The 27,987-nt window shown below is 46.3% G+C and overlaps 1 protein-coding gene across 50 annotated transcripts in view; it reads left to right on the top strand.

The window, feature by feature from the left end:
- The window catches only part of LOC144111913 (uncharacterized), a 420,777-nt gene that overhangs the window by 341,782 nt on the left and 51,008 nt on the right, over nucleotides 1-27,987 (top strand). For 27 of the 50 annotated variants that reach the window (XM_077645003.1, XM_077645002.1, XM_077644992.1 and 24 more), the window contains one exon: nucleotides 11,385-11,603. In XM_077645003.1, coding sequence (XP_077501129.1) covers nucleotides 11,385-11,603 — 219 coding nt within the window. Of the gene's footprint in view, nucleotides 1-11,381; nucleotides 11,604-27,987 lie in introns of all 50 variants that reach the window. The other 23 variants (XM_077644993.1, XM_077644977.1, XM_077644991.1 and 20 more) reach the window with 1 other exon arrangement.

Raw genomic sequence — 27,987 nt, 5'->3', positions numbered from 1 at the left:
GCACACACAGGAGCCAAAGGGTGCACCCGGTGTCTGCCAAGCGCAACACTTCCTGTGCAGGGTCCTTTTCTTAGACAGTGAGGCCACACATACCTCTTTTTTTCTCTGGCATGCATAGCTGTAGCCAGTGTCTAGTCTTGCGTAATCATTTATATGATGACAATGAAAATGCAGTTAGTAATAGTTATGAGCAGTGACATTGTTAGAAAGAGCAGGTGATTAACAGCTAGTTATTATCGGATTACAATTCAGTTGACAGCTGTTAGTTATTAGTTAATGGCTGACCGGCTCACGAAAGAGACTGGGTGACAACCTCGTTTGTGACACTGTTGGTACACTACTAACATAAAGGAGTCTCGGCATCCTTGGCTCTCACATCTTGGTCTCTTAGTACTTGCCATAGAGCTTCTCAATATTACCTAGAGGGAAAGCTGGTGCCACCGTCTGTGAGTTTCTTAACGAGCACTTGATCCGCCGCGGGAATGCCGAGAAGACAAGGTTTCTTATTTGGCTTGCCTAGTGCTGGGCTGAAAATGTGGATTCTGCCTCTGAATCGGCCGCTGTTGGATGCGATGCTCCTCTGTGCACAGATGAAGTTAATTTAACCGTGCGCTTTTCACTTCTACAATAAATCTAACACAAGTGATAGGCTGGCATTTCTTCAAGGTATGCCGCAAAATGATTCATGCCCCACAATGGCCAAGCCAAGTAGGAAACCTGATCTTCCTGGCATGCCTACGCCTCTCCATGGTGGATGAGGGCCCTTGCTTTCCCCCCTAGGTAATGTTGAGAAATGCCAGTGGAGAACTGTCCACATTTTTACTCTGGTTGATGCATCATGAATTGGAAAAGACGGACATTTGAGCAGCTCTGTTGGCCGGAGTGGTGAAACTCTTAGATAACATGCACATTTTTGTGTGTGCATGAGGACCACAGTTCAGTCCTTCCTGCTTGCAAATGTGAAAACTGAAGGTAACATTAATTTTTGTTTTTTCTGCAACATTTTCCTGGATAAATGGCATCCGTAGTTAGCATTGGAATAGCCAATCAGCAGTGGGGTGTAGAAATACTGCGGCCTGCAGCTGTTGGGGACCTTGCGGAATAAAAATTTGAGGATGGGTGTTAAGAGAATAGTGTAATGCAATGCCTATGTTTTTATCTGCAGTTCGTGATGTTTTCTTCAATAAGTATTACAGTTGACTCCCAATAAGGTGAGCTCTGTTGGGGCTGATTCTTGGATATGATGAACAGTGTGAGACCATTTTGGTTGGTTCCCCATAGGATACAATGTAAAAGAAAGTCTGCTTAAGACCAACTGTTTCATGCATGATTCGGTTACAACAAACTTTCGCAGTGACCGTGAACATCGGCAACCCCACGCAACGACACTCGCGGGGCATGTTTGTGGCACTGTTGAGCAAAGGAAAAATATATACCGTAAACTGCTGAGCTAGCACCCATCTAAAATTTGAAGATAATTGTGATATTGGTGAATGGGTGCTTGTTAGGCCCAGGTCCATCGACCAATCATTAAATTCAAGATGGCGGCCACGGGGAGAGCACCATTATTTCAATATCAGCATCTGCATTGCATTCGCAGTGTGAACGCTGATATCGAATAATGGGCACTTGATGTGTCTTTGCCATATGTTTGAACTTCTCCTGAACATGGGACATAATCTCTTGGGCGCTCGCTTTGTTTTTAAAAAAAAAACTCAGAATCTCAAGAAAGAGAGGGATGTGCGCTTAATTGAACATGGGCGGGTACTCAGCATTTTATGATCAATGCTTCCACTCAACTTTGTGCCATTGTGCGGAGAAGGTGGGCCACCTTGCCTGGGTGCAGCGCAGCGATGCCTGATGGTGCATAGATCGCGTGCACTAAAATGTTGTGGAGTAGACCTGCTCGTTGACTTCAACAGTAAGGGCATGGCATTGCAATACGTGTGGCGTAGAGATGGCCAGATGGAAAGGTACAGCAGTATGTAAAGTTGCCTTACGCTGTATTCAGGCAAACACGGTAGTGCTCAAAACATGGCGCCAGTGAAAGGGAGCAAGTGCATACCAAGCGGAAGGAAGCATAGTTGAGGGTTACAGCTAGAATCAGGTGAAGGTATGAAATCGGGCAGTTTCCTTGTGCAGGATAAACAGAGATACCTTTGTCCTCCAGTGGATTTGGCTGATGGTACAGAAGAAAGGGCAGCATATGTGATGACATGCAGACTAGCAGGTAATGGAGAACTACACCTGTTATGGGAAGCAGCTGCTGAAGAATGGTTCATCATGTTGCAGGTGGTGTTGCATACCTTTTCTTGTGTGTCTTCTCCTGATGTAGGGATGGAAGCAGGGTTGTGTTATTGTTCCTTACTGGTGGTTGCACTGACTTATCCTTGCTGACATGTTGTCATTAACTTTTCCCTGACTTTCGCTTTGATCCTTTTGCAAGTTGACGGTCCTGCCATGAAGTGGGTTTCATTCTTCTCATTTTAATTGCTAGGTGGCAGAAAGGAGTTGAAGCTATGTCAGCATTGGTGCATTCTGTCCTGCCTCAGTCTCTTGGTGTTTGTTCTTCTCGACTGGTGCTATTGCATTTATTTCAGCACACTCTGCCTCATGCATATTTGTACTGTCTCTGTTGATCATGGCAGATGATGTGCCTATTGACAGGGTTTCGGTGAATATGCCCCTCAAGGGAAGGTTCGTGGTGAATCCCCTGGCTGGCCGATCATTGACTGGAGGGCCTCTCCCTTTAAGGGGCATTCACTGGTGCACTCTTGCAACTGTATCCACAGATTGTAGTCTTGAACCTATGGCGCTCACAGAATTTTGCTTATTGATTGACGATGTTGGTGTTTAACAGAGGCCTTCCCAAGCTTTATTTGTTCAACAGCACGCTGTATTGAGCGAGTTGGAAATAGTTCATCCGGAGGACCAGCACAGAACAGACAAAAGGCTGTGTTGTCTTCTCTTTCCTTGGTCTGTTTATTTGTTCCTTTCGGTCACTGGGCTGGTATATGTTGTGTCCCGTGTCTCAGCTGGCAGTGTGACGCACACTGTTCAAGGACTGGGAAAAGTTGATGGCAGATAGGCTTCATGCTGGCCAGCATGTTATCTAGGCTGCTTCTGGGGTGCGCATGATTTCCAGGGAGAGAGTGCTGACATGATAGAGCATATTTTTGTAGGGCTTCCAAGTTATTAAACATTGCATGTGCACTGTTTGAAAATGATAATTGTTTTCAAATCATGCACACATGCCTGGCCGCCTTGTCATGTTTTATCAGAAATATATATTGCTGCTTCTGTAGGTGGAAAAAAATTACAAGTTCCTAATGCCAAATGGCTTTGTGAGACAGTTCTGAAGTACACACTGTCTCATCCTGTGGCCTTGTACAGCTACATTCAGTGCCATTTGGGCCCCTGTCATGTGGGAAATTTAATGCCATTTCCAATAAATGAGATGCGATAGTAATGTCGTTCGTTTCCGGCCACACAGTAAAATTATGTAACATTCACTAAAAATCACAGTCTTCATTGTATGAGTCGCAGAACTTGTTTACATTCACTTTGGAACAGAATGTATTTCCTCATCAGAGTGTGCTTGCAAGTCTCGAAAACATGAAATTAGGTCAAAAGTTTAAAGAAAGTAAAGATCGAGTCATTGGCATTTTTTATTCACTGGTTTCAGTATGCAATATTACTTCAGGACTTAATCTTCATCCCATGCTTGTCCCTGACACCATCAGAGTCTTCATCCATGCCACCAACTGCAATTGTCTGCTCCTATAGCTGAATGCCGTTCCTTTTTCTTACGGCAGCTGCCATATTTGTTCTTGCTTGTGTCGGCTTCATGTCACAATCATTGATACCATGTTCAATGTAAAACATTGAATGTTATCATGCAAACATTTTTCTCGTGGCCTTGTTCTTGTTGTCACTGCGATTAGTTGCATGATGGAAATGTACAGCGCAAATAAAGACGAGGACACACGGAAGACACATGGAACACACGAGCGCTGACTTGCAACAGTTTATTTCGAACCTCGGACCAGTATATAAGCTGAAAAAACCAGGCAAACATCCCGCATGCGCAGTAGGTGACACATTCATATGTTGACGCAAGTAGAACAGCTCCTTACCAGTAAGAGCATTAGTTGGCTTGGCCACACAGGACCCACCCAACCGGTGCATATATTTGTTTGCTTTCCAAATCTCTGAAAGTGGTGCAAAATGGGTTTTTGAGCCGTGAAAAGGGCAAAGTGACGAACGTCAAGCGCTGGCAGCATTTGTGGCGCACACTTGATTGTAAGCAGATTTGCAGGCTGTACTCCAAAATGAACCACACTGGAATCGTGACCGATTCAAAGGCCCAGATGGCATTCAATTGCAGGAGGTGCCCTAAGAACTTCTTGTTATGTACTTAATTCCAGTGCTGCAGATCATGTTCAGAATTCTAGCTTTTGTCACAAGACAGCTTTTAAGGGTGTGTGTTCTCTTAACGTCTCAAGTACAGCCACATTCCAACAGAGAATTGTAACATACCATGTTCAAGCGTTGTCGTGTCTGATAGTCGAAGTGGTTTTGCTTTTAAGTGCTGCCTTGAATAGTAGTGCGCTCTGCATGATATTATGCAGTGGGGTATAAAACTCGTTTTATTACCATATTTATTTGCTTAATGAACCTACTCGCATAATGAACCCGCCTTGCACTTTTGTCGTTAAGAATGTACTCATTTCTTTAAAGGGTTAGCATTTCTTAGCGTGTTCTTCAGTGTCTGCAGCACAGATCTTGGCAATGTGCCAATAACGTCAGGACATGTTTAAGAGCTCCTGCACAGGTGGTGCGCTCAACAAGGCTGGCAGAGTGCCAAGATGCTGTGCTCTCTTGACTGGAGAGCTGGCGGCAGTAGCTTGCTCGGCCAGCTTGTGGTTGGAAATTCAGCTGCATCGGAGAGGAACTTAACAGTCAAAACCCAAACGCTGTGCAATATCCTTTACACTGGAGTGACCTTCAGGCCCTCAAGCGATTAGCCGAGCATGAGATGGGAGCCAAAATGCCTCCCACACCACAGCTAACGCTCATAAGTGTCCTGCAAGCTTTTTTAACCTTGCGTGAAAACATGCACCTGACCTTCATGGCCAGTGTTCAGCATGTTCACTTAATCCTATCGCGATTGGCCGGTGCCGTTGACTATCGCAATATCATCAGATTGTGCTGTGATACAGATTGACGGAATAATAAGCGCACAGGTCAACACACACAAGAGCAGAGGAAGACACGGACTGGCGCTATGCAGCAAGCACTTTTTGATGCAAACGATTCTTAACATTGGCGACATGAATGCGGCTGACCACGTGTTTTTGTCGATTAATGGGCAGTTGGTCGTATGATATAAAATTTCAACTCGCACAAAAAAAAAGTGTGAATTTTTTTACTATGTAGTGCCAGTCTAGTAAAAATTGGCATGAATGTTAAAAGAAGACATCAGCTACCAGAGAAAATTTCTGCCCTATAGGTTTTTGCAATTTGAAATTGCGAGGCACCAAATTCAGGCAAGTTCTGAGGATGTATCCTGTTTGTGACTTCTTTAATGACTAGAGGAGTGTTAGCAGGAATTCATATCATCATCATCATTTATTTTCTCTTAAAGGCCCCAATGGGACATTACATATGTTTCTGCATTCATCTATATGCATAGCTTTTGCAGAAGAAATGTCTGGTAGCTGCAAGAGGTGGTGCTTTGAGCCATTGCTAAAACATGCCAGTGCAAAGGAGAGATGTCCTACAGCACATACCTTTTCAAATATAGTTGACCCACTTATAACGGCTGCAGTTATAACGAATACTTGCTTATGACCAACATGGGTGGTGCTACCGTGAAAATATGCATTAGGGCAATGGGACTCTGTCTCAGATACAACAAACAACCATGGCGGCGTGACTCGGTTAGAACGAGCGAGGAGGCGCCCCTAAACTTGGCCCTGCACTCCCAAACTCGCGTGGAGATGGAAGAGCATCTCCGGATGCCCGTGCCATTGTCCCCCGAAATAAACTTGGGGACCCAAAAACGAATAAAAAAAGGCGAGACATTATCGACAAAATGGCACGGTTTTACAAAATGCTGCCGCCGGAAACGCATGCCTTGAGGCAAAAGCTGCACTGCTGAAAGACACGGCAAGCTTTTAAGCTTTTGCATTAGCATCCTATTGTGCACGAGGAGGAACAGCAGCGACTGGTGGCCCTTTGCCATCGGCAGGTTTCGCTCACTCGGGTGCTTCAGGAGTTAGGGTTTTGTGCGCCGAACACAAAGGGCTGGATAACTGGTGACTTTTTTTTCTTTTGCCATGAGCTTGCAACCAGGCCTAAGTTCTAGTGGTGCGATGGGCACGATTTGCTCTATGAGTGGCCTGTTGAGTTCGACCCTGACAGAGCGAAAAAAAATAGGGGCTCCAGCTCGTGGTTGTGTTACCTTCGCGGGCTGTAGTGTCAACGTTCTCTCGTCACCAAATACGAAGTGCAAGATCGAAACACCGAACATGGGGGTGTCATCCACGTGCTCTAGATATTCTATCATCGATACATCATCCATCTCGTGCTGATATCAATCCACGCACCAGGTGGCAATGTTTGGTTTGGGTATCTGTTCGCTGCTGTGGAAATGATTGAGGCTATGTGGACGGGAGGACTTACTGCGGAGTGTGTCATGAATTGCTTCCCTAAAACATGCTTTACAGACTGAGGAACGACTGAGAACACTGTTCAACATTCGTGTGGTTAGACGCATGTGGATTTCTAACAGCGCGTTTTTGATGCACAGATGGCCGGACATGATTTCACCTGAGATGATTTAGTTGGTATGGATCATGATGTAGGAATTGCGAAGTCATACACTGACGAAGCCACTGTATGTGAAGTACGAGCGATGCGCGGCTGCCAAGAATCTGATGATGGCGAGAAAGCCGATGACCGACCGGTTGCCACGAATGCTTTGACCACAGTTAGTTATATCCTGTTCTTAAAGCAGCTTAATTGTTGCCACTGGGGGGTTCGGCGTGGAACATAAAGTATGACTTGTTTTGAAATCTTGGAAACCGCTGTGATATGCTTTTCTTTGAAAAAGCCGACACGTGTAAAGAACTTTTGTAAGAAATAAACGTCAGTTTCGTTGGACTCCACATTTCTAGCTGTAAATGAGAAATCCACTTACTACTAACCTCGCATACAACGAATGCAATCTGAGCGACCGTAAGGTTCGCTATAAGTGGGCTCGATTGTACATGCCCAGTGGAATGCCCGTGTAAATAATCTCGTGGTGAAGTGCAGGAAACTTGGACTATTTGGCCTCACCTGATTTAAACAAAGCAGCTTTCTTGGGAAGCTGCTCAGAGTGCCCTAACACAATTCTTGGAACAAATGAAAATGTGGGAGCGCAGGTACTTTCGATAGGGTTGTGCATGTCATTGTAGATTCAGAGCACCGTTGAACAGGTGCTTGCTGTCTGGATGGGCACTTTTGACCTGCTGTGTCATTTCGTGGTCTTGGGTGCTCCTTCACATCTTTCTTCCAACTAGAGACGAATTTGCAAAGCTTGAATATAGTGTGGACTTAGTGCTCCAGATTGACTCTTATTTTTATTAGCACGAATGAATGCGCAGCAGTGCTCTTGGGCTAATTGTTTCTGGTCTGTGAGCTGTTTCACATACTGTCATGAGAAAAGACCTCTGCCAGCACAAGCCAAACCATGCCAAAGTGCATGCGCAAACTGTACCATCCAACAAAGCACTTCTGGGGTCAAGACCGGCACATTCTGCCACCTGAAGAAGCAATCCGGCGATCTCGACACCAGGAGTGCTTTGTCAGATAGCACCTGCATGCAGTTTGGCATGGTTTGGCACGTGCTGGCAGAGGTCTCTTACTTTGCTCACGATAGTACATTTGCTTGTATCAGTTTTTAGCTTAATTTTCCAAGGGAATACTAAGTGACTTAATAAAACACGAAACACGTTGTGGGGCTAGTTGGTGATGAATTCTTCTTCTATTGAAATTAAACGTGGAGGCTAACGAAGAGAGTTCAGCTTAAGTTAAGGACAACGCAGCGAGTCATGGAAAGAAAAATGATAGGTGTAACATTAAGAGACCGGAAGCGGGCAGAGTGGGTGAGGGAACAAACACGGGTTAATGACATCCGAGTCGAAATCAAGAGGAAGAAATGTGCTTGGGCAGGGCATGTAATGCGAAGGCAAGATAACCGCTGGTCATTAAGGGTAACGGAGTGGATTCCAAGAGAAAGTAAGTGTAGCAGGGGGCGGCAGAAGGTTAGGTGGGCGGATGAGATTAAGAAGTTTGCAGGCAAAGGGTGGATACAGCTGGCAAAGGGTAGGGTTAATTGGAGAGACATGGGAGAGGCCTTTGCCCTGCAGTGGGTGTAGTAAGGTTGATGATGATGATGATGATTACATATATGGACAAATACACAAAGACTTGACAGGACGGGTGCTGACTAAGTGCGATTTGTTATGGTGTTTATATTTGAGCAGCTGTGATTCTGCGTAGTAGTAACGTGTATAATGAGAGCGCATAATGCAACCAAGCAGAGCATAAGCTGTGTATTTTGCACATTGCTGTTGTGCATATTTTTAAACACATTTCTCTGTGATCACTTGCAGATGAGGGCTTTAGCATCTTGGGCAGACATCCAGCTCATTACTGAATTGTTGTTCGCAACTTCAGTGATGTTGATGCAAAGTGTGCTGAATGAATATTCTTTGGCCAGACAGTGATGCTGCCATGTGAACGAGTGCTAATCTGACTCACATTGGCGTCTGTAGAAGGGAATGGAGGCATCTGCTTTTGGGCACTGTGGCATGTGAGGGAAGTTGTTCATGCAAAAGTGCCTGTCTGTTGGGGCACAGTGAAGTCATGTAGTGAAGATGCTGATTGAAAGGTGATTATAATCTAACTTTCTGTGGATAACACATGTGGCCAAACACAGGCCAATTCTCTTATCATGTCTATTGTGGTGCTAACTCAGTGATTTTCAATATTTGTGCTTTCCTCTGACGTATTAGCGTCGTTGTGCTAGCATAATTTTGGGCGGAGGGGGGTTTGGATTGCAGTTTGTGCCCAAACTGCCATTGTTTTCGGTGCTCTTTTTAGTGCAGCAGAATGCGCTGCCTTGACATTGATGTATGGGTAAGGTTTAACCGGAAGTGATGCAACTGTAGACAAACAAAGCTTGCGTGCCCTGATGTGTGGCATCTTCTCGTCTTCTGTGGCATTTGTGCAGTGTGAGAGATGTGCAACATCACTTCTACTGCTGCTGTTGGAGATAAATATGTTTGTCGTCGTGCCTTTTGTCTCTCGTTTTCCTGGTTGGTACGTCGGGGCAATGAACCTAGGTTTCAGGAGCTGTCAAGATTGGCAGCCATGTTACATAAAAGGTGGGCACTGGAAGCATTACTTCTCTATATTGAAGTCTGTTGTCGACTTATCAGGTCAGTGGTGCACTCATGGTAGAACCTCAATGTGAGAGCAGTTAGCTATTCTTGGGACATAGTATAAGGCTAGTAAAAGCTTGTGCTGCTGAGTTTGTTTCCTTCGTACTGTTGAGTGCGAAACTTGCTTGGTTGAAAGCAGACTTTGCCAAATGTAGTCTGTTTTAGCATTCCCATCTTTTCTGCTTGAGCTTATTCTTTATTTATTTTTATTTTTTTATATCGCCTCACAGGCTCCAAGAAAGAAGTCTTGTGTGAGGGGGGATTACATAGAAAGGGGTAATGACAGGAGCATGAGTAGCACGTTTGTACAAAACTTATTGACTGTTAGGACCGGTCACTGGAACATAGGAGCATCATTATACAATGTTTAATGACACATTAGTAACTTGATTTGTTTTTGCTTGTATGTTTGTTCTCAAAGCATCGCTGTTTCTTTCTCGGCAGGCTAAAACTAGAATGATCCCTAGTTAGCCAAGTGCTAGATCCACCACCACCACCGGCCGCACACCGAAGTAGGTGGTGGCTGTTTGATAACTGATTTTCTAGTGCTTGTTTTAGCTGCTGACTACAACAAACAAGAGAAAATTAAGGGAACTTCAATGGCATAAACAGTAATAACAGCTGGCATGATGGAACAGATTTGGGCTTTTCTGTCAGCCCTTGTAAAGGTAAACGTGATACCTCTGCTGTGAATCATGAACGGTTGAAAAGTTTGGAGATGAGCCCTGATTCATCACTCCCGCCTGTTCCTGTACAGTGTTGCTCGAGTGATGTTCGGCAATGTTGCCAGCTATTATTTTGGGGGAAAAACAAGGGTTATTATCATTACACATGAATTGTTTTGGTGTCTTGCTAAAGGAACCTTCTCTGACTCTTCTTTCAAACCTTCACTGTTTTTTGTTTTTTTTTTAATAAATGAGCAAAGACCATCGCAGTACAAAACTTGTGACGGAGCTCATGTCTGATGCACTTGTGCTTTTATGCAAGCACCATGAAACAGGAAGAGAGTGCATTATTCATGGAAGGACAAAATGCGTGGTGGTAGAGTAGTTCAGGAAAGACACAGTAGCGCAAAAAGGCGAACACGGATGTAGTGAGGGAACAGGATGAGTGCTTTACTTGCAACAGGCTTAATTTGATGTAAGATCGCTTATATAGTTTCATTTCTACCCATGCACCAAACAGTCACATGTCAACAGGTATGAATCAAGAAGCGGGACCATTACACGCATTTACAGATATGCGTCAAGAAACGCCATTTCACTCCCGCGAAGCACAATAGAGGTATCATTGATACACCAATGCTTGTGTACCAATGCTTCAGTGCTCTTTGCTGATGTGGCATGCTTTGTATCTTGACCATTCAGCTACACCAGTTATTCACTTGCTTTCTTTAGTTGTCTTTCTTCCAATCCTGAGCTCAGGCTTGAAGGTGAAAGTGTGTAGCAACTACTACTGAGTGTAGGCAGCTTAGAGATTCTCAGACCATAAGGCTCACACACACTACAAAGCAAAGCATTTGAGCATTGCATTGTAAACGTCGCTTCATTGAATGCTGTGCGAGGTGGGCGCACTTTCCTAGTCTTCCTACTTGCGCCTGCCCTGAGTGATGCCTCTGAAGGTCATCGCTTTGGTTTGCACCACCAACTTCATGTGTGACAGCATATTAGTGCGTGACCTCACTTGCTGCTCTAGCATAGTCCTCGTGCTCTATTATGGCAGTCATTGACTGCCTGTGTGTGCGATCAGTGCATTTAAAGGACCTCATGCAGCCCCAACTCCAGGAATCACTGACTGCTGTCATCTCTACTCAAATTGTTGCTTCGATAAGTTAAACGTTACATGTCATTACTTCACACTTAAAGTGCCCGTTTCTTTTGCTTTAAGCAGGCCCAGCATCCGCCACATCACCAAACATCTCGGGAGCGTCTGAGCAGTGTAAGCAGCAGCACAGACGCTCATGATCGGCGAGACAGTGTTGACAGTGCTGCTTTGGCCTCTGGGCGCTCACGACTGCCATCGGGACCACAGTCGCCACTCACCACAGACCAGTCGGCTTCTGAGTCGGAACGAACCAAGCCAGCAGCCACTAACAAGGGCAAGACACAGGTGAGAGATTCCACTCCACTGCTCTGGGGCTGAATTTGATTCACACACGATTCATGATGGCAGTGCCGAAAAGGTTTCTCTGTTGGGGTGCAGGCTTTGTTGTAAGTGTTTGCCTGTTGTCTGCATTGATCAAGAATGTAAAGGGTCTGATGAAGGCGGGTTGAAGAGGCACAAATACTGACTCCAGCTGGATCACAGAGCATGAGCAGTCATGCACAACCAACAGGGCCCAGTTCTCGCACAGAAAGCATGACTCGCTTGAAGCTCTGTGCCACGCCTGCACAGGGGTTGCTGGGCAAGGGGGCACTTGTGTGGCAGCAGTGCTGCAAGGGAATCGAGTATTCCGTGGGCCAATTTCCAGGGTGTGGCCCATGCACGCAGTGCGCGAAAAAAAAAAAATTTTAAGTGAGAACACACTAATCAGGGAATGAGCGGCATTTATTCAACGTTCAATCGTCACTCGCGGACTATTCCGACTCAGAGCTGGTGCATGCTCATCCCACAAGAAGTCGCGCAGCATGTCCGCTGTCAACAAGTCGCCGTTGTTCCACACATCCATCACATAACAGAGCAGCTCTTCTTCCTGTTCAGAAATTTGCACGGCTTGCCTCGGAAAGAGCACTTGTTGCAGCTTGTGTTCCTTAGTGCATCCTTTTGGTTGCACCATCGTCAAATGCACTTCTCGTCCCTGTCGAATTTTCTGCCCACCACACGCTTGCCATGTGCAAGAATAAACTCCCAGCCGTATAGCTATTAAGGTGCTTGCCTGTCGTGCTAAAATTGCAACGTGCGGCAGCAGCACACGAAAGCCACAACTACAGCGAACTACCACGCTACCACAACTCCCGTGCCTTTGACAGTTGCCTTCCTCCATGACAGCCACAGAAAGCTGGAGCTGGTGATACTGATGCTGATATGGATAGCGGGAGCTCACGGCGGAGTGAAAAGTCGAAAAGTCAACGATGATGATGATGACTCGTGGCCTCGGGCACCACCCGTCAGTGGCACCTGAAAGCTCCTGTGCACATGCATTTTGAAGGCTATTCCTGCATCGGTCGTGGAAAGTTTAGGTGGAGCCTTTACACAGATTTTTTTTTTAATATTTCCTTTGAGAAAACAGCATGGCCCATACACGGTTGCGGCCCTTACAGATCAAAATTGACGATTGGGTGAGTTGGTGGGACATGATTCGAAACGACCAGCGCGGAAATGGACGGGGACACAAGAAGAAAAAAACTGACAACAGGACGGGTGCTGACTAACAACTCTTTATTTTCGAGAAAAACCCAGCACAATATAAGCCAAAAACCACATAACAGTCAGGGGGCCAAAGATTACAACCTAATCCAGAGTCATCAAGGGGCGGCCGACACATGTATGAACCAGAAGGAAAAAACCCAAAAAATGAAAAAGGGCATGAAACTTCATGAAGTGAACATATCAAAAAGCACTTTAACCAGCAAGAAAACCAAGGAAAACACACGTGCCAAACAACATCGTGGCCAACGGGCGGTGTCAAGAACACTTTTACAGCACAACGAGCGAGCCTAAAAAGGGCCCAAGCAAGCGAAGCAAAAGCAGTCAGAAATCTAAAATCAGATAAAACGTCATACAACCCTACGGATGCCACAAACAACTAAAAACAAACGAATACAACCTAAAATGGAGCAAAAAAACTTGTCAACGGTAAGAAGGTAAGAGGTAAAAAGCAGTCCACATTTAAAACACAATTTGGAAGCCTGAGGAGAAGTATGCGCACCGGCTAACCTAAGAAAACTTCATGAGCAGACGGGGAGTGGCAGGCATTCTCATTCTCGGACAAGATAGCCTACGGATGGAACAACGACAGCACCGCACCGATTGCAAGTGACTCCTACAACGCAGAAAGTGATGATGGTGATGGTGATGATGCCACGCCGCATAATGGTGATGGGCAGCTATGGGGCAGTTTCAGCTTGTACCTGAATCTAACACGCATGCAATTTTGATACCTATTTTTCCCGACAAAAGGTTACGTGTTAAAAGTGGGTAAATGCGGTGTATTTGTCGCAACCAATGTGTGGAGTCTATCCAAACAGTGAACATACCAATCGATGATGTATGCTGTGAAGGTCAAATCGCTTAGGGATCACCCGTGTCAGAGTTTGTTGGTCAAACAGCACAGAGGCTGTGCGGCAGCAAAACAGCTTATCAGCAGCCTTTCCTCGCATGCGTGAGAACGCTGCCTGATGAAATTGATGTGCCTCTTGATGACTGCGCAACAAAATACACGAACGTTGTACCAGTTCTATGGTTAACTCAACTTGTGAAGTGTGGTAAATCGTTTCTGTCAGCACCTAAAAGGAATAACTCACCGCAAGCTACAGTCCCCGACTGATATTTTTGAGTCGGTGGGACCCAGAAAATGGTCCTAATAATCAAGCAGCCTGAAAAAATCCGTGAACTTCAAAAACATAACCTTTGCTGCGACAAACCGACATTAAAAATCCCAAACTTCGGCACTCCCCTCATTCCACTTGAAAGCGATAATATTGGACTGTGCCTGAGCCACAGTTGTGCTTTTGTTATGTCCTGTGAGGTTTTAACAGGGGAGGTGAATATGTTCTGATGTGGTTCTGATGTGATGCAGCTGATGTGGTTCAAAATCGCCAGACCCCACCCCATGATCGCTTTTGCTACCAAGCGCTCGCCGACCACGACGGGCCTTGCTCTGAGGGAACAAAAGAACGACACATTGGCTGACACAAACAGGCATTTATTAATAACACCAGCTAGCAACAAGGTACGCTAATGAATCGAGGTCGTCCGACTCACCAGCAAGGTTCCGAGCGAATATTCACCCATGCTAGGGCAAGGAATACTCGGAAGGCCGGACGGGACGAGTACGGGAGCCTGCCTCCCCGTCGCTTCCTCGCCCCGCCAGCGAAGAGTGGAGCCGCGGGCAACACGTCCGCTCGCGTCGACAATCCCAGCCGAAGAACCTCATGCTGTGTCCCACGCGCGCACAGCAAGCAATCTCTCGATGTATCGATGGATGGATGGAAGCTACGAGCAACCACTTTGAAACGGGGCAGTGGTTGTTGCCACTATGCTCAGTTTTTTTTTTTTCCTTTTTTTGTTTACTCTGCTGTAAGTTGTTAATACAATTAGCCATTTCCTTTAAAAAAACGTCTTCCTACACTTTAAAACTTGTCACCTCTCTGCTTTTGTGCCACCAATCCTCCAATCACTTTTTGCTAATTTCCACCGCAGATTTATTTACATGACTATTGTTATCTCCAAACCCTAAGGCCTCAGGAAGAGTGACTGTGCCTGCATCGACATCGGGATGGATACCATCGCATTTTAGGATGAGGTGTTGTATTGTTTCTTCATATTTACCACACACAGCACATGTGTCATCTTCTTCGTTAAATTTTTTTCTGTAGCTGCGCGTTCTAAGACACCCTGACCTAGCTTCAAAGAGGAGGGCACTGCCTCTTGAGTTATCATAAAACGTTTCCTTCCTGATCTGCCTTTTCCAACATCGATATAGTTCTACACTATGCTTCTTTTCCATTGAATCTATCCAATTTTTACCTTAGACGTTTTTAACCTGTCGTTTAATGCTCTTTCTTCCTCCTTCCTCGTCTCTGGCAAACTTACTGGCCAGCTTTCTAGTTCGTTTCCGCCACTGTGTGTCAACGCTCTTTCTGTATAGGTATTTAAATACCTTAGCTGCCCACCTGTTATCATCCAATTTCCTCAGGTGTTCTTCATATAGTACTTTACTCTGAGCTTCCCGTGCTTCGAACGTTGCCCAGCCCATATCCCCCTGTACTGCCTCGTTTGTGGTTTTCCCTTGGGCACCTAGTGCTAATCTTCCAACAGTTCTCTGATTTACTTCTAATTGCGACTGAACTGCAGCCCTTAAGCATAGAACCGCATTCCCGAAAGTAAGCCCAGGCACCATTATTCCTTTCCAAATACCTCTGAGGACTTCATACCTGTTGTACCCCCATAATGCCCTATGTTTCATTATCCCAGCATCTCTTCGCCCTTTTGCTATGAGAGACTGTTCATGCTTTTCCGTGTACATCTGCCCTTCGTTTACCCATACCCCGAGATATTTGTATTCGGCCACTCGGGGTATTTCATGGCCTTGTATTGCAAGCTCCTGATTAATTGTACCATTGAAAACCATCACACCTGACTTAGTTGCGCTAAAACTGAAACCTAGACTGTCTCCTTCGTCTCCACAGCAATTCACCAAAGTTTGCAAATCTTCCTGGCTATCTGCTAACAGTACAATATCGTCCGCATACATTAAACCTGGTAGGCGCTGCTCAACAACCTTTCCATCTTATGTGTACGACAGATCATAACCTAGATTGCTTCCTTGTAGCCTTCTTTCCATACTTATCATATAAAACATGAACAGCAGCGGTGATAGAGGACAACCTTGCCTTAATCCTTTGTGTATCTGGATAGTTGTTGTACTCTTGATTCCGTCCCATGTTATTTCAATTTCATTTTCTCGATATATTTCCTGTAGAAAATTAATTACCTCATGACTGACACCTTCACCTTTTAATATGTTCCACAGGAATTCCCTGTTCACGTTGTCGTATGCACCGCTTATGTCCAAGAAGGCTAAATACAGAGGTCTGTTTTCCGCCTTAGCTATTTCTATGCACTGGGTAAGCACGAACAGGCAATCATCTAAGCGCCTACCACTTCTGAACCCGTTCTGAAGTTCTCCGAGTATTCTATTACTTTCTACCCATGACTGCATTTTTATTTTCACCGCCTGCATCGCCAGCCTGTATGTAACTGATGTTATCGTAATCAGTCGGAAGGATTTTATGTTCGTCTTATTGCCTTTTCCTTTATAAATCAAATTATTTTACTCTGTTTCCAGCTGTGCGGAATTTGCTGATTCGTTATGACTGCCTCCAATACTTTTATCAGTGTTTCCTTGCCTCTTGGGCCAAGTTCATTAATTAGCTTGATTGGAAGTTCGTCGATCCCTGCTGACGTACATCTTGGAATATTTGCTTCCGCCTTTTTCCAGTTAAGATTCGTCAGTTCCACGCTGTTTTCTATTGTGCGTACCTGTGTTGCTCCCTCATTTGGGGTGATTACTCTATCGTCTTTCTTAAATGACTCAGCGATAACTGAGGAAATGTAGTTCACAGCGTCATCTCCCTCTAAGCATTTTCTCTCGGCATCGTGAATTTGTTCCTGCTTTCTGTGATTCGCTTTGGCCAGCCAGGTTATATGGTTCCAGAATTTTCTTGGCCCCTTTTTAGTAGCATCGTGAACTTTAGCCAGCCAGCGATCAGAGGACTGCTTTATTTTAGCCTGGATGAGGACCTGCACTTGCTGTTTCTTTTGTCGGTAAGATACCTATTTTCGGCCTATTTCCTCTTCAGATAACTGCGCCCTATTTGCTTCTCTGTGTTCCCGTGATGCCAACCGTCGTTGTTCGATGGCCTCCCTAATTTCCTTATTCCACCAACTTCGTGGCTTCCTCTTTCCTCTCCAGCGGTTTACTGCTTTTACTTGTTTGATCTTTGTACTAATGAGGAGTTCTAACTTATTATAATCCCACTTTTCCATGGGATGTGTCTCTATTGCTTCCTCTATGCACACCGCTATTTGCACGATTTGTTCGTCATTTAATTTTCTGCACTCTGTTTGACTCCCCTTCATTTGTCTTTTGAGCAGGGCTCTAAACTGTAGACTAATACGCTTATGATCATTACCGAGGCTGTACTTCCCCTCTTCGTCTATTTCCATCATTGCGAGCTTGCTATACATCCCTTGCGAGATTAAGCAGTAGTCAATGGTGGTTTGCCTGTTACGGGATTCCCACGTGATTTGTCCCTCACACTTAGTATCTCTATTTACAATAACTAGGTTGTGTTGCTCACAGAAGTCTAGCATCAACTTCCCGTTACAATCTGTGTATCCATCCAGATCCTCGATGTGGCCATTCATGTCCCCCAATAGAATAATATTGGCGCCTTCTCCAAACTGCTTTATATCGTTGTTGAGACACTTAACTAGATCCGTGTTCTCTTGCCTGCATTTGTCCCCTGTCCCTAAATAAACTGCTCCTAGCCATGTCCTTTTACCGGCAATTGTACCCGATACCCAGACATGTTCTTTGCAAGTTGACTTTATTCTTTGCCGATTTGTTCCTTGATGCATCAGCAATCCTACTCCTCCTCCCTTCCTCTCCGTTGTTGTTCTGTTGCTCTCTTCCCAGACGTAGCCATCAATATATGGTGGGTCTTCTAGATCCCTGAGATGTGTCTCGCATAGCGCGTATACACCTACTTATTCGTCCTTCAACTGCTGTTCTATTTCTGACCACTTCGCTCTCTTTCTGCCGCCTTGCGTGTTTATGTACCTGATCCTAGTGTTAAATTTCTTTTTTGTAGTTTTCTTCCTGGACCTCTTAGTGGCCATTTTATTGGCGTCAGCCTTCATTGCTACACTTTCTACTTTGCTTCTACCTACCCCTATGCCCTGAGCCACAGTGGACCACCTAAAAAAGCTACTGCCCGGCCTGCAGGCGCCACCCGATCTCGGCTCCTAGCCTTTTATTAAAGTGGATGCCATCTCGTGTAAAGCCTCCGCCAAAGCCTGCTCTATGCACTTCCATGTTTATGTCTGCCACTTCAAAGCCTTTCTCCTGGCTTAACTTCCATATCTCCCGATTAACAGCCACAACGTCCTTGGCAATTTCTCCGTTCCGTCCTTGCACTTTCGGCACTGTGCACACCACGATCTGGACTTGCTGTGCTATCGCCCTTAAATCGTCAACTCCCTCCGCTAATCTTTCTACTACTTTTGCGGCTTCACCATTCAAGACGTCATTTAGTCCCGCCGCTATCACTACCAGATTGCGCTCTTCAACAATCTTAGAAAGTTCGTTTTTTGTCTCCCTCAGTACTGCGTCCATTTTCCTGCCTGGGAATGCCCTTACTGCTACCCGCTTATCACCCTTTACACGCTCCATTATAGTTCTTTTGCACCTACTCATATTTGAGTCACCACCGATAAGCACATGGGTATTCCCTTCCTCCATCCTAACTTCCGGTTTATTATGCCGCCTCTTATCTGTGGCTGCGACCTCATTCCTGGAAGTTAACTTGTTCCCCTTCTCTCCATCTCCAACAGAGTTCCTAGCTGCGACGTGTGCGTAGCTGTTCCTGTCTGAACCCGCCTGACCTAACTCCTTATCGCTGTCCATGCCAGCGCAGGCCCCATCATCGTGGCTGGCGCTGGAATGTCCGCCAATGTCACTCCGCCTGGCGGTGTCAGCCATTTTTGCGTTCAGCAATTCACTAAGCCGCTCTTGGAGTTTGCGCTTCTCTGCCCTCTCTACCTGCAGCTCTTTTTCTAGGGCATCCATACGTAGCGCTAGGCTGGTGTTCGCTTCGTCAACCCTGTCCAGGCGTGCACCTAATACGCAGCATTTCCACATAAAATCCGCGCCGTCGGCCTCCTCCACAGATTTGAACCGCGTTTCTTTCAGATTCACCGTCTCACACTCCTTGCATTTAACCTTCAGTTGCTTGACCATCTTAGCAGCACTCTTATTCCTACCACAAAATGCTAGAAAAGAAAAAAAACCACTTGCAACCACATGCTCAAATAAAATTGTGCCTACCACTAAAGCCAATCACCTAGAAAGGAATACTAACTACCTGCCTTCTACTAACTAAAGGAATACTAACTACCTGGCTCAAAAGTGAGTCCTGCAGATCTATAGCTGTCAGCCGGAAAAGGCCCGGCCATTAGGTCACTGACCTGCTCTTTCGCGAGCACTTCACCTAACTAGCCTAGATCTAAAACTAGCCTAAATCTAAGCTCTCAAAATATTAAAGGAAATAACTCATCGATTTGTCGTAGTCACGCGCTCTCGCAGTCGTCCGTCCGTCAGGTCCCGGTCACCACGCGTAATCCGAAGAGCACTGAGACAAGCATCCGCACCGCACGGCTGTCAACTGTCAACTCGCTATGTCACCGCACTGCTATGCCAGCGCCCTCTCTTGTTAGCTAAGTTAACCAGGGAGAGTCACGTGGCACGCCCCGCATCGAGGCGATGCTGTTGCTGCAGGGTGCATTGTGGGAAAGCCAAGAAAAGGGACGGCGGGGCAGTCCCCACACCCCCCAACTTTAAATAGACCTACGCGCCTGAAAGTACATGCTATGGAGGAGTCTCCTCGTCTTCATGCACTTGAGGCAGCTCTTGCAGCGGAGGTCACACCGACAGCATCCACACAGACTTCCACGGTTTTCCGAAGGCGACGTGAAGGTCTCAGCTGGGACGACTCATATGGCCTGTGGACTACTGTATCCGTAGGTCTGCAAAGAGAAGGCTGGTTGAAAACTGCAGGCCAGGATTCTGCAGTAGTTGTCGGGGCAGCAGCAGCCGGAGGTGACTGCTGACTGGTCTTGCCACAGCTGCCCCGGATGGATGCGGCGAACAGGCCGCTCGGTCACAGCAGGTGGCAGCGAGACGACGTGCACCGGACAGCAAGCCTGAGTGGCTCCACCAGATCTGCAAAATTGCCGAAACGCTCTCGGCGTGCCTTTAACGTAGGTCACAGGAGGGGAAATGGCGTCCTCTAGGGCCTCGTGGCACCGTGCTTAACTCGCTAGCAAAACGTGTTGGGCGGCTATGCAAATGCAACGTTCGAGTGAACAAAGCCCTTTCTTGAGTTGAACTGCATAGTTCGTGAGAGGTTAAAAAAACGAGTGGGCAGCAAAGTGCACCGCCTCTCAATACCACGGTCCGGTGGTCATGTCTCTTCTGATGTGGTGCAGGCAGCTCCGAAAAGCCTCAGGCCTAACGACCACTCCGACAACGACCGTGAACAAAACAAAGGCCCGAAACAGGTTACGGTGCGCGCAGTTGCGAGGAGACATCAGCTTTGTGGGGTGGTCCTACCCAGCTCACTGCACAAAGCAGCATCTGAGCGGTCGGCGCCCACCGTATCGGACGGGGTCGGAGCGCCCGGTGCCGAGCTGCAATACCAGCGAGCTCGTAGCGGCACCCGTGGCCCCAGGCCACCCGGCTCCTGGAGATGCGACTCCCAGACTCGAAAAAGAGACAGGAGAGAAATATATATATACAGAAAGCTCGGACCACCCATGTGGCTTCCATGCTCACTCGCTTCGGTCTTGGCAACTCCGCAGGCGCTAGGCCTCACACTCCCTCAATGCAGAACAAGTGGTTCTCGTGCTGAAAAAACTCCAGGGAAAACTCGATGAAAAACATGCTGAGCATGTCGAAAAGTTCAAAAATGCTGCAGTGCAACACACCTCGCACTCAAGAAAGCATGCCGCAGGTCCTCGCGATCAAAATTCACTCTAGGCCTAACACTTGTCAAGTCTGGACAAAGCGTTCCTCGAACTGAGCAGACAGTCATCCAATGTTCTAAGAGCAGCCCCCATGTTGGGCTGCCATTTGTGGGGTTTTAATAGGGGGAGATAAATACGTTCTCCCCACTTAATCGCAGCTGACACAGTTCAAACCCACCAGACCCCACACCGTGATCGCTTACGCTACTGAGCATACGCCAACCACGGCGGGCCTTGATCAAAGGAAACAAAAGAACGACACACTGGCTGACAGAAACAGGCATTTATTGCTACAGCAATAATAACACCAGCTAGCAAAAAACACGCTAAGGAATCAAAGTTGTCTGACTCACCAGCAAGGTTACAAGTGAATGTTCACCCACGCTAGGCCAAGGGATACTCTGAAGCCAGGCGGGATGAGATACGGGAGCAAGTCTCCCCACTACTTCTTCACCCCGCTGGCGAAGAGCGGAGCCATGGGCAACACATCCGCTCGTGCTGACGATCCCAGCCGAAGAGAATGATGCTGTGTCCCGTGCACGCTCAGGAAGCAGTCTTTTGTGCTTAGGGTGCCTCGATGTGCGCGCCCCCCTCCGCCGCTCCGTGGAGGGTGTGGACATCGTTTAAAAGGGTCAGTGCCGCCTTGGCGAAGGTGGGCATCATATTTGTGCCCACTCCCTGGCCCGCCTACGTCAGTTGCATGTGCGGCGGCCTGCTTCCCGTCAATTGCAATTATTCTTTGCCACAAGACGGGGATCACATGCCGGGGTGTTGTGTGCACAAATCACTCCCGAAATGGCTGGAGAATGTTTGCATATCCAAGAGATCCTAGAAGAAAAAGGAAAGAATGGTGGACTGTGATGGTGAAACGTGCTGTTGATGATTGAAGTATCTGATGTATCTTCTAACACATGGCAAGCGCAAGCTAGCTGAGCCAGATCCGTATGAAATCGAAAGCTCCGAGATACTATTCTTTGAAGAGCTGACATGTAGCATCCTGTTTCATATGACGATTTGAAGTTGAAGTTTATTTCTCACTCTTAGTGGTACAGGTATCACTCGGAGAGAGAGGACGCAGGGAAAAAAGCTGCTTGAATGCAGCTTGAGAGGCACCCTACGCCCACATTGCCGAGGCAGCGTATTGCCTCAGTTTTTCACAACAGGTGAGGCAGTCGAAACAAAAACTAAAGTATCAACATAAATTAAATACAGCATTTCAACTTTTAGCATCACAATCGAAACAAAAAGCAATATAAATACAGTCGAGTCCACTTATAACAATGTTCAAGTGCCACGAAAATTCCATTGTTATAACCGATAATTGTTATAAACGGGTTGCACAAAAAAAAAGCATAACAACTGCAAAGAGGGGTCACGGACGGCAAGTGACATGCGAGCTCCGCCGAGGCATCGTTTTGGTGGCACCAAAAGGGGCATTGTAAAAAATACGAGAAGGTTACTGCGGCTGCCTCTCAGCTTGAAAAATTCCTTAGTGCCCGAAAAAAAAACAAAGAATACATGAAAACTTGAAAGCATTTAAATAGGGCAAAATAGCTTGCACTTCTCACTTCTTTGCTGAAACAAACCCGTAATCGGTGAGTTTCGACTGCTTCACCGCAATCTTGCTGACATCGTTCTGGAGGGCATCCAAAGGTTGGACATGTCCGAGTGAAAGGTTTTTTGCAAAAATGAAGTCCCGCAAGGACTCGATCATTCTTGAGGCCTCCTGATGAAAGACAACTTGTACAGGCTCCGGTTCATCTTCGTCATCGCTGCTGTCATCGTCTTCCGCGCCGGTGGCTGCTGCAACGAGATCGCCTTGTCAGTCAATTCTTTGTTTGTGGTGACTGCATCGTCGGCATGCAAGAATTCTTCAAGCCCTTCCGCGTCGCCGTCATCATTGCGCACCGTAGACCAAAGTTCTGTAATCGCTTCATTGGCAGGAGCTTCGCGACACTCCGCGTCACTGATATCCCCGGCGAAGCCCGCTTTTCAGAAGCAATTCATGACGGTGGAGGAGCTGACTTCTGCCCATGCCCCAAAAATGAATTGAACAGCCATAAGGAGTGAAATCTTAAAAGTGTGGAGCGGGTCGGCATTCATGCACAGCAATGTCCAGGTTAAGAGCAAGCCTGCTCAACACACGCCGGTGATACAATGCCTTGAAGCACGCAATCACGCCTGTGTCCATGGGCTGCAAGCCTGCAGTCGTGTTCGGCGGCAGGAAGAAAATTTTCACATGCGACAGCTTCTGTGCAGTCTGGTGTGCAGTACAGTTATCAAGGGCCAACGCCACCTTCCTGCCTTCATGCTGCATCCGCTGATCGAACTCGCACAGCCACTCGCGAAAAAGTTCACGCGTCATCCACGCTTTTTTATTATGACGGCAACGAACTGGAATCCTCGCAGCACCACGGAAACAGCGGGGATTCCTAGATTTTCCAATTACGAAGGCGGGGCACTTGTCGCTGCCGTCCATATTCGCACAGAGGGAAACGGTCGCCCGCAATTTGCTCTGCTTGCCGCCCTTACAGGGATCGCCTTTGAGTGCATGCGTCTTCGACGGAAGCATTTGGAAGAATAGCCCAGTCTCGTCACCACTGTACAAATCCCGGTCTACATATGCTTCGCGGATGTACGGCAGTGTCTCTTCCAACCACTTCCGTCTAGCGTCGACATCGAGCAACCCTGCCTCAGCCACGACTGCCTTGTAGACGATTCCGTGCCTTTCCTTGAAGCGCTGAATCCAGCCACCACCAGGCTGGAAATCGGTGTTTTGAAGGAGATACGCAGAGTGCTTCGCCTTCTCCGCTAAAATCGGGCCACTAATTGGCAAGTTCATAGCACGTGCGCTAAGGAACCACTGATACAGTGCCTCCTCCAAGTCTTAGTAGGCACCATGCCGAATCCTCTTCCGGCCGTCCTCCATAGCAAGGCCAGCACTAGCATGGCATTCGTTTTCAGTCATTTTGAGCGCGTTGCGGATAATGGTTGAAACCGTCGGCTGTGTACTTAGTTGCATACTTTTTCACCACCTGGGTGCTCCCTCAAAATGTTCCGCTTCGTTTTCAAAGGTATTGCCGCTTGCTTTCTCCTCTGCGGCAGTTGATACGGTAGAGCCACACTGGCCGCGCTTCCTGAATGAGAATCGTCCATTGTTGAACTCTGGGGAGGAATCCGATGGGCTTGCAGAACCGGTAGGACCGAGGCCGGTGATGGCAGATGATAAAAACCATGCTGACAACGCACGTGCTTTGACGCTGTACGCTGCTCTTGGAACATGTGCAGCTCGTGAAGCAAGAACCAAAGAAAATGGGAAAGATGGGGCAGCCCACGCTGAAATGCCGTGACACGTTTTCAACGGGCGGCGCACCCTCAGAATGGACTGCTCCCACGCGGATACTAAAGCAACAAAAGGAAGTGCCTCCCTACCCTCTCCACCTCTGCCCAGAGGAAAGTGCCTGTCTTTTCTCCTCCTCCGAGTCATACAAGCTTCTCCGGCTCATGCGCCTCGCCTCTTATGCGTCGTCACGTGATCTTTTCGCAGCCGCTGTAGCCGCTGTGCGGGCGGCTCCGCATACGCGCGCGTTTTTTGCGCCGTAAGCGTAGTTTGGCTGGCGTGGTAGCTACGTTTGCGAGTTTTTTTCTTTGTGGGTTGGCTCCAAATGACTACAATTAATTGTTATAACCGACAATCTAGTATGATGGCATTGTTATAAGCAGTTTATTTTACCATAGAACACATTGCAAAGGTGACGGTGCCGCGGCTGTCCATTGCTATATCCGATATATTGTTAAAAGCGGTATTGTTATAAGTGGGTTTGACTGTACTCAAAACAAAAGCACTACATCATCCAAGTGTACAACATAAGCAGAATTTACCCGCATTATAATCTTATTTACAGTTAGAGCAAGTTCAAGCTAAACATATTCAAAAAGGTACAAAATGGTTTTTAGGCTCTTCACTGTGATATCTCATAGGATATGCTGTTATTTTCTATAATGTTCAGGTATTTTGAAAGAATAAAAGACAGTGATTGCATACCGTATTGGTGCGACAAAGAGGCAATGACCAAGGAAAATGAGAGCGGGCATCATACACTGTTGAATAGCGAGATATTTTTAGAAGCGAGAGGGTGGTTTCATTGTTAGTAATAACCGCAGTTTTGTACATTGATAGCAATCTGAAAGGAAACAAAGAAGTGATCTTTAGAATGCCAAATTTTATGAAGTATGGATACATGTGGGTATGCCACGATACGTTTGCTATTAGTCTAATTGCCCGCTTTTGTGCTGTTATTAGTTTCGGTATGTTGTGCTGGGTCGTCGTTCCCCATATTGTGAGACAGTATGTCAGTGATGGGAGAAAGAATGCTTGATAAATAAGGACCTTTACTTGAGACAGAAGTGTGACCCCTATGTTGGCAAATAAGACCGTTGAAGCGATTTAGTTGTTTCCGAACATAATTGACCTTCTCGTCCGGGTTGAGACACTGAGATTACTCCTAAGCATTCTATGTTTGGCACGATTGAAATGGTTTTGCCTCCTTGAGATAGGGTGAAGTTGGCGTGAACAGTTTTGTTTCTTGTTCGGAATAAAACGGCCTTCGTCTTATCAGAATTCACTTTCAGATTGTTATTTCTTGACCACTCGTGAAGATACTCCAGGAAGTTATTGGCTCGCGAAAATAATTCGGCTTCCGTGCTACCTGACAATAGTGCTGTAATATTATCCGCAAAGCCTACAAGGTCAACGGCAGGGATAAAAAATATGTCATTGATGTAAACAAGAAATAATAAGGGCCCCATTATGCTGCCCTGGGGAACACCAGATAGAAGTGGCTCAAGGCTCGACAACTTGTTATTGTGAGCAACCATTTGTCTGCTATGAGCTAAGTATAATTTTAGCGGAGACAAAGTGGCTCCCCTAATTCCATAGTGTTCCAGTTTTTGTAGCAGCAGATTATGGTTGAGCAAGTCAAATGCTTTTGAAAAATCGACATAAATGCCAAAGACCAGGGATTTCTTCTCAAAGGAAGGCTTGAATTATTAGTTCTTTTTGTTTAATCAAAGCTATCTCTCTCGATTTTTTAGGTCTAAAGCCAAACTGTTCTTCCGAGAGGACAGCATGCTTATCTAAAAATTTAGTTATTCTGGAACGCATAATAACACAACGCTAAGTATTCAAGCAACGCAAAGACCACAACGCAAAATTAATGGGCTTAAAACCAGACTGATACAATTTTAAAATTATTGTACAGACTGCTTGCATTAAAGTTTAAGCGAATAATGTTTGTTCATGCTTTTGTACCGTGAATGTGTTGTGTACGAAAGTGCGCTTGGTGCCGTTCAAAGCAACGCTGGCAACCTTGGGCAGCGCTCGAAGGCCGTCGAAATCTCGATGGAGTTCCGCTCTGCTCCGTTGAATCGATAGACTATTGACTCGATGGCCATTGAAACTGCCCGTGTAGCAGCGCTCGATCGCCTTTGAGTCGATAGGCTATCAGTTCGAGGGCCTTTGAAATGCCCGTGTGGCAGGGGTATTAAATTAGCCAATGCGCCACGTATCGCGCCGTTCTGTGCATTCCTTTACAACGCTGCAACACGCTGTCACGTCTCACTCTTAAAGACGAAGCTTAAGCGTCCTCCAAATTTTTTTCCTCCCTGACTGTTTAAATCCAAGGTACCCACTTGCATTTATATTAGGCCGAAAAAACAAACTTTAGATTGAAAAACGATTTCCACAGTATTGCTGGTGTCCGTTCTTTTTGAAAAAAATTTTGAAAAAAAAAATTATTTTCCTAGCCAAACACGAAAATTCGTGCACCAGCAAAATTTAAGTTTCGCAAGTTGCTACTAGATGGCACTAGCTGCTTTTAATACCCCCCCCCCCCCCCCCTTGTTGTTTATGTTGAACCGACAAATGTTAGAGATCGAACTAGATAGGAGTGGACTAGGCTTCAAGCTTTCTTTTTTCAAGCAAGGCAAATGGATGTAGCAGTCATTACCGGGACTAATGTATGTAGATGATATAGTGCCTATGGATGACAACAAGAAAGATTTGCAGAAGTTGATAGACATCTGTGGTACAGAGGAAGATAGATTAGGTTTCATGTTTAGTAAGGAAAAATCTGCAGTTTATATATTTAATGATGAGAGCGGCGAGCATAGACTACAGGAGTTCACGCTAGAAGTATTGGATGAGTACAAGTATCTTGGGGTGTGGATAAATAAGGGTGCGGAGTATTTGATAGAGCATAAAACATATGTAATGAATAAAGCTAGTAGGATTGCAGCTGTCATGAAAAATAGGGCACTGTGGAATTACAATACGTATGAAGTGGTAAGAGGGATCTGGAAAGGGGTGATGGTTCCTAGTCTGACTTTCGGTAATGCGGTCCTGTGCACGAGGCCAGATGTTCAAGCAAGGTTAGAAATCAAACAGCGTGGCGTAGCAAGGCTAGCTTCGGGAGCACATGGCAATGCACCAAATCAGGGGGTACAAGGTGATATGGGATGGGCGTCGTTCGAGAGCAGAGAAGCTAGCAGTAAGATAGCATTTGAGGAGCGATTGAGAAGAATGGGAGAAAAGCAGTGGACTAGAAAAGTTTTCAGATACCTGTATATAAGGAATGTTGACACGAAATGGAGAAAACGAACTGGAAAATTGACAGCAAATATCTGGACAGCAGTAGGGGGGCAAATCAGCAATTATCGGTTACGAAAAAGGTTAATGAAACAGAGAGAGCTCTGTGGAAAACAGGGATGCTGACGAAATCGGCACTGGGAACATACAGGATCTATAAGCAGGAAATTGTCAAAGAAAATATCTATGATAATTGTAGGGGAAGCTCTGTGTTGTTTGAGGCCAGGACGGGAGTTTTGCGGACTAAGACATATAGAGTCTGGTACCACGAGATAGACACGTTGTGCGTTGCGTGCGGAGAGGAGGGGGACACGGCTGAACACTTGATACTTTTCTGTAAAGGGCTTCACCCTACAGTGGAAAGCAGCGGGGCTGATT

This window comes from Amblyomma americanum, unplaced genomic scaffold, assembly GCF_052857255.1.
Source record: "Amblyomma americanum isolate KBUSLIRL-KWMA unplaced genomic scaffold, ASM5285725v1 scaffold_13, whole genome shotgun sequence".
NCBI classification, from domain to species: Eukaryota; Metazoa; Arthropoda; class Arachnida; order Ixodida; family Ixodidae; genus Amblyomma; species Amblyomma americanum.
This window is presented reverse-complemented; position numbering and strand designations above follow the sequence as displayed.